General features: G+C 35.4%; 3 protein-coding genes and 1 long non-coding RNA gene across 4 annotated transcripts; all 4 read right to left on the bottom strand.

Moving 5' to 3' along the window:
* Positions 1-19: 19 nt before the first annotated feature.
* PME1 (pectin methylesterase 1) lies at positions 20-2411 on the bottom strand. The gene is made up of 2 exons (NM_104261.3): positions 1094-2411; positions 20-928 (listed from the first exon to the last, which is right to left on the bottom strand). The coding sequence occupies exons 1-2, from the start codon at positions 2175-2177 to the stop codon at positions 252-254; spliced, it is 1761 nt and encodes a 586-aa protein (NP_175787.1). The 5' UTR covers positions 2178-2411; the 3' UTR covers positions 20-251.
* A 320-nt stretch (positions 2412-2731) lies between these two features.
* On the bottom strand, positions 2732-5188 carry PME2 (pectin methylesterase 2). The gene is made up of 3 exons (NM_104260.5): positions 4543-5188; positions 3874-4339; positions 2732-3656 (listed from the first exon to the last, which is right to left on the bottom strand). Exons 1-3 carry the CDS (start codon positions 5146-5148, stop codon positions 2965-2967), a joined length of 1764 nt encoding a protein of 587 aa, NP_175786.1. The 5' UTR covers positions 5149-5188; the 3' UTR covers positions 2732-2964.
* Positions 5189-9992: 4804 nt separating this feature from the next.
* AT1G07937 lies at positions 9993-10240 on the bottom strand. The gene has a single exon (NR_139339.1). It is a non-coding gene; the product is annotated as an other RNA (long non-coding RNA).
* Positions 10241-11286: 1046 nt separating this feature from the next.
* On the bottom strand, positions 11287-12219 carry AT1G53820 (RING/U-box superfamily protein; the record flags this gene model as incomplete). Its single annotated transcript, NM_104259.1, has 1 exon — positions 11287-12219. The coding sequence occupies one exon, from the start codon at positions 12217-12219 to the stop codon at positions 11287-11289; it is 933 nt and encodes a 310-aa protein (NP_175785.1).
* Between the last annotated feature and the right edge of the window lie 10 nt (positions 12220-12229).

The raw sequence follows: 12229 nt of genomic DNA, 5'->3' as shown, positions 1-12229 counted from the left end.
AGGATATGAAGGTGAGTAATGGTTAGTAACAGTATCATCGTTGTGTTATAATTCGAGTTCAAGGTGTGAGCTACAAAAAGCGAGTAGCTTTGATAGTTCTACATCAAGAAGATATCGTATTAGGGGATACACAAAATACAACTATGTTGGAAAAAATTACAGATCATGCATAAGTGTCAAACAAATATAAAGTAGATCACAACCGGATGTTTTCAAAAACAAGCTACGAATCCAATTGTATTGTCACTATATTAAGATAGCTGATTGATCACTCCTGTTGCCGGTATCCAATCAGCTCCGTGTAAAAGCGTAGCCACTGTAAACTTCGCAGCCTCGGCGTCCGACATAACCGGTTTATATCCAGCCCATTTAACTCTCTGCGTTACATCTGAACCCGGGCCCGTATTCTTATACTCTCCGTAGACAATACTTGCTGGTGGATCAACTCCAGAAACCCATGACATCCACCCGGACGGTCGAACCACTGCTCCAATCACCGTCTCCATAATAACCGTCGTGGAAAACTCCTTCCACGGCCGGCCAAGATACGTGGGAGCAATCACATTGCCGTTTGCGGAGATAGTGCATCGTTGAATCGACATCCCCGAGCTTTGGTTCGGATCTTTTTTGCCCTGAGCGGTTATGGTGTTGAATTGGTTAGAAAGAGGCTGGCGAGGCATGATTTTGCAGCCTTGGAAAACGACCGCAGCACTTCCGAAAATGAAGTCGATTGTCCCAGTAACGTCGCAGTCACGGTAGAATTGGCGGTTGGAGTGAGGGTAAAGAGTGTCTTGAAAACCATCGAATGAGCATTGGTAATAGACTGAGAAATCAGAGCCTGATCGGAATGCCACAGCTTGGTGTTTTGCTGCTCCCGCGGTGTTTATGATTCCAATATCCTTCATTATAAATCCTTTGCCTTGTATAGCTGCATCAAAAGAGAAACTTAACAACCATAGCTAAATTGGTAAACTATGTAACAATGTCAAGTCTTTTTTGTTCTTACCTAAACCAAATCAAATTTGACCTCTTCACTAATCTTAACAACTTAATCAAAGATAATAATAAGGAACAAGGGAAGAAGAGGACTCACCAAACGTCGCCGTTTCGTAAGTAGGAGTCCCGTCGACGAAGTTCTTGCTGCCGGAAATAATGGTCTTCCCTTTGCCGTCACCGTAAATCATAACGTTCCATTTACTCTTATCCATCACAACATTCTCAACATAAGTTCCACTCTTCACATAAATCACAAACATCTTCAAACTCTTCTTCGGCACCTTAGCCACCGCTTCATTCACAGTCAACACATCACCGGTTCCATCACCCGCCACCGTCACATCAGGCTTTAAACCTGCCGTTTGCAACAACCTCCGTCGTGCCCATTTCTCAAAATCCACACTTTGCTGATGATGATGACTCATCAGTCTTCTTCTCCTGTGTATCGGAATCCCCAAATCGCTTAACGCAGAAAGAATCTTCGATACTATTGCAAGACTGTTACTTGTGAACTCCGTTGATCTACTCATTGCCGATTTCAGATTCTGAGTAATCGTCGAGTTCGCATACTCTGTTTTGTTCTGTTTCAACTCATCTAACGAATCGAAACACGTCTCGTGATCTGTTACCGTTGCGCTTAGCCAAGTTTTGAGATCTTCGATTTTGGAAGATGACAAAGTTTTCTTCTTTTCTTCGTCATCAATGGCGGAAACAGTGTCGTTGAGTCGATCTAAAGCATCTTCGATCAGATCTCCACAAACCCTTAACGCAGATTTGATTCTTTCGTCTTCAGTCTCTTTCGATAGCTTCTCCGGTAAATCGGAAATCGAATCAAGCTCATCGATGATTACTTTCAATGAGAGCTTGAATAGAGTCTCTGGATCTGTTGTGTTGGAAGATGGAAGCTTTGAGATACTTGAAATGCAAGATTCAGGGAAACGAGTTACACTGCAAATGGCTTTGAGTGAAGTGGATGGTGTTAACTCGGGAGGTGGACTCGGTGTTGACTCGTTTTTGTTCTTGTGAACGACGGTGGCGACTACGGCGGCGATTATTACGGCGATGAGAACTACGACGGAGATGGATAGTAGAAGTAGACGTTTTCTTGTCTTTTTCTTCAATGCTAAATCTTGAGCTTCGTCTACTTTTCCATATCCTTTGAAGGAGTTCACTGAATCCATTAATTCCTACAAAAGCAAAGCTCCTTTTTTTCTGGTTTTTGGGATTATTACTAAGATTGTTTGGGCTTTGTTATGTTCTGTTGTTTATGTTAGAGAAGACATGTTGTTGTTTGCCTTTTTAAGTGGGATTAAGTAAATGTGAATGATGAACGTGACGCGCTTGTTCCACGGTGACTTCTTGTCGTCTAAGTGTGTGTGTAGGATCTTGCATGTGAAGATTCATGATAACGTTGTAATTATTTTGATTAATCAACTTGATTATATTGTAATTTGGTTTAAAGACAAAAAATGGTTTTATGTATTATGTATATGTCAAAGTCGTCTACATCCGTAGTAGGTCCATAGAAAGCGAACATTCTTTACAATTCTATGGGTTCCTCGGTATATTTTTCAAGCATACACATTGGAGAGAACCAAAAAAAAACACATGAAAATGTCTACAAATTAAAAGAAAACAAAGAACATTATCTTAGCAAATATTAAAATGGCCATGTGCGTCTCTAACATGTGGCGTCCCTATCTCTATCTCTTTAGGGCTTTAATGCCGACAAGTGACACAACACCAACATTGTGTTTGATTCCCGGTTTATCTTAATTTATGAATTAGAATCAAGTAATCAACCCAATAAACCCCGTAAAGTCCGGTTATTTAGGCCTTAAAACTATACCAGCCCGAGTTATGCATTGACTTGGTTCAACTTGAGAATCATATATGAACATCGATTTAATGATACATGTAGATAGAGAAATACAATGTTTATTAAAATAATAAGTCAATCTTTTAATTTCAAAGACTTAACGAGAAAGGAAAACCGGTCGACGCTAACCAGCCTCCACCACCAATAAACTGACCAGCCGTAAATGGCTGAGCTTCTGTATCACTTGTAATTACCTTATAGCCCTTCCACTTCACTCTATTTGCAGTTCCTGCCCCTCCTCCTCTATTCAAATACTCTCTATAAGTTAGAGTGTCCAACGCAAAACTCCCGCTCCACTCATGCCATCCTTCGGGTCGGATCACGTCGGATATATCCGATTGCATTATCACCGTCCGTGAATATTCCTTCCAAGGACGACCAAGATACGTCGGGAACGTTCCTTTCACGGCCAAAAGATCCGACGTGCCACCAATACGACAATTCTGGATCACAATCCCCGTGTTTTGATTCGGATCAGACCGTCCTTGGGCGGTAACCATGTTTTTCTGACCGGAATTTGGTCTGCGTGCATTTATATCGCAGTCTTGTAAAACCGCGGCTGCGTTTCCGAAGATGAAATCGACGGTTCCGGTTATGTGACATTTCACAAAGAATTGACGATTTGAGTGGACATAAAGTGTGTCTTGATAAGCAAACATGTCGCATTGGTAAAAAGCGGAAAAATCTGATCCGACTCGGAGAGCCACCGCTTGATGCTTCGACGGACCGGCGGTGTTTTGGAATGTGATGTCACGCGCTAGAAACCTCTCGCCGACGGCAGCTACAGTCAATAGAAAACAGTACTATCATTTAACCGTGGAAATGAGTTACGATCGTGTCTACGTTATCATCTACCAACAAAACGTTACACATGCGTCATTATTACATTCTTTTTACATACAAACAAATGTGTATGTCAGTATGTGTTGTTAGCTATTACGTGATACTACTGTTTACTTAATTCCTTAAAAATAAAATCAAAGAAGAACAGTATTTACCAACAGTAGCGGAGTGGAAAGTGGTGCTTCCATCGACGACATTTCTACTTCCAGTGATAATAGTTTTGCCACGGCCATCTCCCAAGAACATTATATTCGTCTTCTTCTTCGTCACTTCCACATTCTCTCTATAAACTCCTGCCTTTATATGTATCACAAACCTCTTGTTACTCTTCTCTGGCGCCGCAGCCACAGCCGCGGCTACCGTTGTAAAGTCACCGCTTCCGTCATCCGCCACCGTAGCGTCTGCTTTAATTGTTGACCCTTGAAGAAGCCTTCTGTCTCCAACGGATAACCACTTTGGCCATCCATCACTGTCTAAGTCGCCGGTAACCTCCTTGAGCTTGCGGTTGTTGTTGTTGGTGAAGGTTGAAGACTTATCTCTTAGCTCAAAGTTGGCTATGTCGGTTTCTGTCATGTTCTTGATCATTGCTAATGCGTTGCTACACATGTGCTCCACGTGTACCTGTTTTGATACCGTTCAATATTATAAAGCTGTTACATATTAAAAGATTTCCTAGTAAAACAAATGTTTTGGGTACGTATTTGAAGAGTTAAGTGCTCTAATTATGGACCAACTATAATCACTACATTATTTTACCGAGTAAGTCGTATGTCGAAGATAATACTATAATCTAAACTTTTAAAAGAGTAAAACTATTTACGTACCTGACCCTTCAATAACGCCTTACGAACTTTCCTATCGGCGTCGTCGTAAGAGAAACCGTCAAGGCAAGTCCCTTGATTAGTAATGGCTGAGCTGATTAGTGTTTTGAGATCATCGGCATGTTTCCTCAGAGATTTTTGCTTAGGATACTGATGAAGATCCTCCACCGCCACGTGGAGCTCATCTAACGTCTCGTCGATTGTCTCCAAACAGTCGTGAAGCGCCGTGACCTCACGCGGTGTCAAACCTTTTCTCTTCGCGATCAGCTTCTTGACAGCGAAGTAGTTGTGTTTCACGGCTTTGGTAGTTAGGTTAAGTGACGCTTCGATGACTTCTTTCTGTGACGTCAGCTCTTTTCCTCCGGTGGCTGCCACGGCGGAAAAACAGAGCTCCGGGTATAGTGTTGAGCTGCAAACAGATTTTAGAATGGCGTGTGATGTCGAAGATAGAGTTGTGATTTTTTGGTTTTTGTTTTGGTTTGTTGTTGTGGCGGCGATTCCGACTATGGAGGCCAATAATAGCAAGGCTATTGCGGCGGAGGAGAGAATGAGTTTCTTGTTGTTTTTGAAATCTGAGAATTTGGATATGAATTCTTTGATTGGTGCCATTATTCTTAACAATGTTGTTGTTTGTGAGGGAATAGAAGATGGTGGAATAGGGTTTATATTGTTGAGTTTTGAGATGAAAAACTATATAATATAAATTGTTTAAAAGTATTTATTTTTTGTCTTTCTAATGTTTTACTTGCTTGGCTGTATGCATTAATTATTTGAGTGGTGCATTTTCAAACTTTTTTAGGTCCACATTTGATATCCTATGTTTATAAAATAATTAGCTCTTTACAATATTTGTAAATTATAATTTTCTTGATTTGTATGAACATGCGGTATTTTGATTTCCGATGAGGAAGAAGCGACCACTTTCATCCACGTTGATACTCATATAAGTCATAAACATGATGAGACAACATAATAAATCTAGTAATTTCTTATTCTTTGAGTAGTATATTTCAATGAAAGCTGTCCAACTTTTTAGTTATATGGATAACACACCGAAATCGAACTATAACAGCTTTTGAAACTTTTTGAATCATATCGAAATAAAACTCTTCTTAAAGAATTTTTGTCGTGTTTATACGTCTTGTGTTTATCATGAATAAGATGGTGTTGTTTTTCATACTCTAACTAAATTTATAACTATAGAAATAATAGAATTAATGTTTTTTTTGGTCAACAACTATAAACTTCAAGATATATTCCTTCATCACATGCTGTTTCCGGGAATTTATGCTAGGAAAAAAATATATATTATATATCTTAGATGTAACTGGAAACGACAAATATTCTTTAATAGGTGTTTTATTATAAAGATATCATTGCGACTAATAATAATATAGCACATAATATATCATTTCTTAATTTCTCCGTATTCCATTTTCCTCAGTAACTATGTTAACTTTTGTTTAATATTGTAGTATATCTTTTCATCAATAATATGCATTATTTGAGTTTAAAATTGAATAACAATAAAACTAGCATAAACCAATAGATATCATGTCATGACCAACTACAAAGGAAATTAGCAAATTAATTGTATTCAATATTTAGCATATACTAATAACTATTACAAATATTTTTTTAAAAAAATCGTTACAAAATATACATAGAAAAAATAAAAATCTGTGCGCGTAAAATGAAACGTTGAATTTTGTGGAGGAAAAAAAAGGAACGTTGAAATATTAGTGATGTTGTCGTTATTTTCCTTTTGTCAAAAAATCAGAATACTAACCATGCTTTAGATAAACAATTACAGAAAATTTAATATCTTAAGAAAATAAAATGCAATAGGTGTTGATAAACTTTGAAAGTAAGTGTCCTGAAACATTGGATCAATTTGAAAGTTATGGTTTAACAAAAAAAAAAAATGATAGGTAAATTGTAGTACTTGACTCATCTTTTTTGAACGATAAAACATATAGTATCTTTTTCAAAAAAAATAAAACATATATTCTAGTTGTCAACGTAATAAAAAAATCCATGATACGGAAGCAAGAGTATCGAAATAAAGAGTGAATGTTGACAAAAGAACCAAACAAAAGTGAATCAAATAACATTCGCTCTTGGCCTCTACTATGCTGCGCGCGCGCGCGCAGACTGTCACGGGATCCATGTTTTTTTTTTTTTTTTTTGTTAAAATCCCATGGTTTCTTATATATGTTAACTTCATTATTCATCCACAAAGACGTTTTATCCCTAGCTAGTCTCGTTTTCAAAAATATTTTGGTGACACAAATAAACTAACCCACGCGTATTAAGAAGCATAAGTATATTAAGAAGAAGAGGATAACTTATACATATAAATGTTGGGGTATTGAGAAAGAACCACGTGAGCGTTGCCTGTTGGGCACCCACATTTGGACAACGCCAGAAACATTCAGCTAAGCCAAATTCAACTTAATTATTAGAGACGACGACGACGACATTTTTTTTTTCCTGTTTTAGTCTAGTTTCTTTTTCTGACCATATATATAAACTGAATGTTTCTGGGACTAGCTATAAGTCCGAAATCGATCAGACTTCAGATATTTCAATTTTAGAAAATAACTTATTCTACCAAAAAATAATTTAAAGCCAAAATACAATAGAACCATCATTGTACTTAATACCATCCTTTTGGTTCCTTCTTTGATTCTTAATTTTAGAGTTATAGAAAATTAAAACGTTGTGATTCTGTTGGATTGATAGAAAATCAATTATTTCGCCGAAAAATTATGGGTGGTTGAATGCATTGACAAATCATCGTCGTAATTATTTCCGTATTATCATGAAATTATTAAATTTTCTCCATTATTTTTGCATTTTGTTGTTGTTATAAACATGTACGTGGAATTTTATAATCGCAAATATCTCCGTAGATCGCGCCTTGTTTATTTGCAAAATTCAATTACTAGACAATTTTGTTCATTTAATGCAATGTTACCTAAAACATAAATATGAGTATCTTTCTCTTCCTCTTTCATACTGTACAATTTTATTTATTATATTGATAATCAGAGATGATCCAGTTTTACCATCAGACTAATTCTTCAGGATGAGTGGTGTAACTTTCATTCAAAATTAACTTATTATGTAACTTACTAATGTTTTACTACCTTGGTATTAAAAATAATAATAAAAGAAATTATAATTAAAAATATAAAATATTAAAAGAATTATTTCGTTGAATAGATATTTTTAAAAATTATAACCTTAAAATCAGGAAAAACTATAACAAGTTTTCTATTAAATTAAGAACAAAAATGAAGGAATCAATTTCAAACCTAGGATTTTTTGAGAAAAATGTTCATCCTATCCTTCATTTTTTTAACAGTTCAATACAATATACCAAATTATACTAAGAAATGATTTAAACATATTTCGTATTTTTCGAAATGAAAAATTTATATTACCATATTCATTCTCAGTATGGTAAATGAACTGTTATTAATTTCTCGAAAAAAAAAATTCTATACTTTCACGAAAAATATTACTATATTAATATTTAATTCAATTAATCACTTCACTTCCAAGTTAAAAAACACTTCCAAATCAATTAATTTAATTAGTATCAAAATTTTGTTTATTTTAATTAATCACTTCCAAATCATATACATGATAAAAACAATCAGTTTAAGCAACACTTTTCAAAGACAAAAAATAATATGCAGCTCTACAATAGTTTTTTGGGATTTTTTTTTAAAGAATATATCAGAAATAACTATATGTTATATGTATTTGCAATGCTGTGTTTCTAAAATGAAAGCCCAAATTGTTTAAAAAGAAGCATAAACTTTCAACATGTTATTAAAGTCTTTTTTTAGAAGCGTCACAAAAAGTATATAAGCTGTTTTTAGCGAAACTTCCATGAAATCTAGAAAGAGCCATATACACGCAATTATATCCGAGAGAGAATGATTGCAATCAATTGATCCCAAAGCTGGCATTATATGGTGGCTCTCCATTCCAGATACATGTATCAATTATCATGCACGTTTGGTTCACATTTACTATTAGAAATTATTTTTAATATATATATACTCCGTTTTATATACTATATGGTAGAGATTCTAGTTTTATAGGGAGGTTTTGCTAGTTAAGTTATTGACGTTACGTTGATAAATATTGTCGAATATCGAAATTTAGTCAGGGGGCCTTAATTCATACACTATTAAAACTCCCAAAAAATGATAAGTTTATGAAGAATATTTTTAAAAAAGAGAAATTCTGAATAGAGAAAAAAAAAACAGAACAGAAAGATAGAGACATAAATAAAAACGTCATCGAAAAATGAAACATTTCATCTGGTTAGTGATAGTTTGCGCGCGGTAAATTTAAAACTCCAGAATCGATGCATAAGTATAAACTCGGATGTTTTAAGTGTGGTTTTGGTAAGGAGAAACAGTAACATATTATGTTTGAATGTCCTCCAACAATTTAACATTGATCTGAAATTTTTTAATTGGCCACATGCATGGGCTTGACCCACTTGGTTCAAGGGACGGTTCTGCTAGTTATTTCTCTGTTTGGGCATTTTCATATACAGCACAAGGAAATCTAAAAACAACTTTTAGAATTGGATTGTTTTGGACAAAAAATGGTTTTTATTTTTCTATTTCTTTTTGGTTGTTTTGGAACCTTTTTCGCATCAATGTATACTATAAAATCTGACGAACCATAACAATCCATAATATACAGAATATGGTACAGTATACTTACAATAACTAAGTAAACCTTTACCTACAAATATACGGCCCAAGATTAAAAAAACGTAAAAAAAAAAAAAAATTAAAAACCGTAAGATTAATGTCGAAGTTACTAATTACATAGGTACAAAAAGACTATTATTACAAATGGACCTGGCCGTATCTTTTCAAAACTAGGCTTCTTGTGTTTGTAATTCTTTATGTCGACTCACGAGGATTTAGCAGGAATGATATCATAATATTTTTATTTTGTAAAGGAAAAAAAAAAAGGTCAACACTGATCAACAACATCTGCTATTTGTATAGCACGTCTTTATTTCAATTTTCTAGAATTCGTACGTACATCTTTGCGATACTTGTTTTGAGTTTGATGATAACCAAAGAATATAGAACTTAAAGATTTCCTTCATAAAAAAAACTTGATATATAGAACACCTCTACTCTTGAATGTCAACACGATTCAAAATTACAATAACAATATTACAAGGTGAGTTTTATCAAGAACAAAAAAAGAGATTACAAAGGCCAAATACTAAAGAGGGAATTGATATATATATATATATATATATATATATATATATATATATATATATTACATAAAAAAAAAACTTAAAGATTTTTAGAGATCTCTGAATCTCTTCTTGATTACTTCCATCTAAAAATCTATCTAGCATATATGTATAGTGTAGACAAACTTGTACAATATGTAAAACCTGTTATAACGAGTTGCTACTTGTTCTGAGTAGGATTTGCGCCGCTACGTGGAATCTTCCGGAGACTAGGGTCTATTTGATCGAATGGATTCATTTTGGAGCGATTCCGAAATACTCGAGAAGATGACCCGACTAGTGTCGCAGATTCGGGAGCGGGTCGACCCGATAAAGTTAAAATAACAAGAGTCAATAGCACAATAGCGATAAGTTTCAAAGCTTCTTTCATGGCGGCTCTGAGCTAGTTAGCTTGTTTCGATGTTGTTGTGAAGATAAGTCTTTAGGGTTTTATTATGGTATCGATTTCAAGAGATATTTATACAAGCATATACTTAACTTAATACTTTATTGTAATTGTATACAATTTGCTCTTGAGCTTATACATTTTACATACTCACTAATATTTTATTATATGATCTTACGAATTGTCTATGTGAAATCATGTGCTCTTCTTTTTGACTACTCTCTCGTCGCCAATTATTCGTTCTTGGGCAATGAGCTCATGTGATACGGTCACGTGATATATGAATTTTTTCTGCTAATGTAAATACTAAATCCATATATATACGTATTTACCAGGGCCGGTCCAATGCTGAGAAACAAAATTGTGCTTTTTCTTAAATATTTTTTTGTTAATGTAGTCCTCTAAAATCAGTTTTAGAATCCAAAGTTTTTTTTGTTTGTTTGTGCTTTGGACCGGAATACATACTTCTATACAATATATGTAATATTTTGGTAAGAGAGACTAACATATATGGTCGAAGCGTTTTTACAAATTCCCCAATGGGTGATGGGAGCCTGATGACCCTGATCTACGTTTTGTTGGCCTGATTAATGGAACAGGTGAAATCGTATTGTCCTCGAACTTTCTTTTCAACCCTTTTTACGTTTTCTATTATAATCCCGAGAGGAACACTATTCGTAGAGTTGAAATACGAGGATTTGAAGCATCTCAGCATTCTGTAGTTCATGTCTTTATAGATTATGTAGAGAATGTGACACCTATGCTTAGAACTTCATAAAGTCGAGACTTGCTTGATCTGTTCCTTAAAATAAACCATTACTTTTCATATAGACATATAGTGTTATTTAATTTGCCATTGCAAGAATTGGATTTCAAACTATATTAACCATCGTAATCATCATCTCTCTTATAAGAAAACAACTAATGTAGATTTGAATCAAATCAAACTATACATGGGATGTTTATGTCACACTTCTCATATACAAAGATATATAACCAATTCAAAATTTCTCGAGATAATTCTTGAATGGGTTCAAGATTACCTATTTATTCAAACATTGTTGTTGTTGGTCTTCTCTCTACTCAAAACATTCTTAAGCAATCTTAACCTTGTGAACATCGGTGACTTAGGTTCTTCTTCGTCGATTCTCTCGGATAAATTCTCACTTGAATTATCCGGAATGTCCACCACAACCGCCGTCACTTCTTGTGATCTGGTACTACTAGATTCTTGTTGATGATCGTTATACGAAGCTGCAAAATTTCCAGAAGGAGATTCTTCAGTAACAACGAGGCCTGCACTTCTAACTTGATTCTGATCTCCCCAAACCAGTACATTTGTCGGAAAACTCAGAGGTTCTGTCGAAAACTCATGAACAAAGCTCTGATCTTGAGATGGATTATGCTGATTAGTCGAGTGCCCTGATTCAAAGTTTTGATTTTGAGGTAAACCCTCACTTCCTCCATGTGTCGTATCTTCCACGGAACCAACGGTGTTTCTACAGAGAGGACAAGTGGAATGAGACTGAAACCACATATCGATACAATCCACATGAAACCCATGATTACACCTTGGCAAAACCCTAGCTTTGTCGCCATCAACGAGATCAGAGAGACAAACGGCGCATTCTAACCCGTCTTTGAAGTCCGTACACTTGAAAACAACAACATGGATAGATTGGAGAATTTTAGAATCAAGTCCAGCGTTGTGAAGAGGATCTTCTTGACTTTGAGCGAAGACAAAACGACGTCGTCGAGGATTACGTCCGATGACTGTGGAGCCAGGATCGTCGGATTGGATTAGGTTTAGGTTGAAATGTTGTTCCACACGCCACCAAAAGAGTCTTGCGTAGAGATGAAGCAAGAGGAGGAATAGAATCCCTGTGAAAATCGATACGATTGAGAATAGAAGAACTTTTCCCATCGTCTCTTCTCCTTCGAATTTGCTGAAAAGAGAACCATTAGAAACAGATTCTTCGTCCATGTCGCTGAAA

Source organism: Arabidopsis thaliana, assembly GCF_000001735.4.
Source record: "Arabidopsis thaliana chromosome 1 sequence".
NCBI classification, from domain to species: domain Eukaryota; kingdom Viridiplantae; phylum Streptophyta; class Magnoliopsida; order Brassicales; family Brassicaceae; genus Arabidopsis; species Arabidopsis thaliana.
The sequence above is the reverse complement of the archived record's forward strand: the minus strand, read 5'-3'. Positions and strand labels throughout refer to the sequence as shown.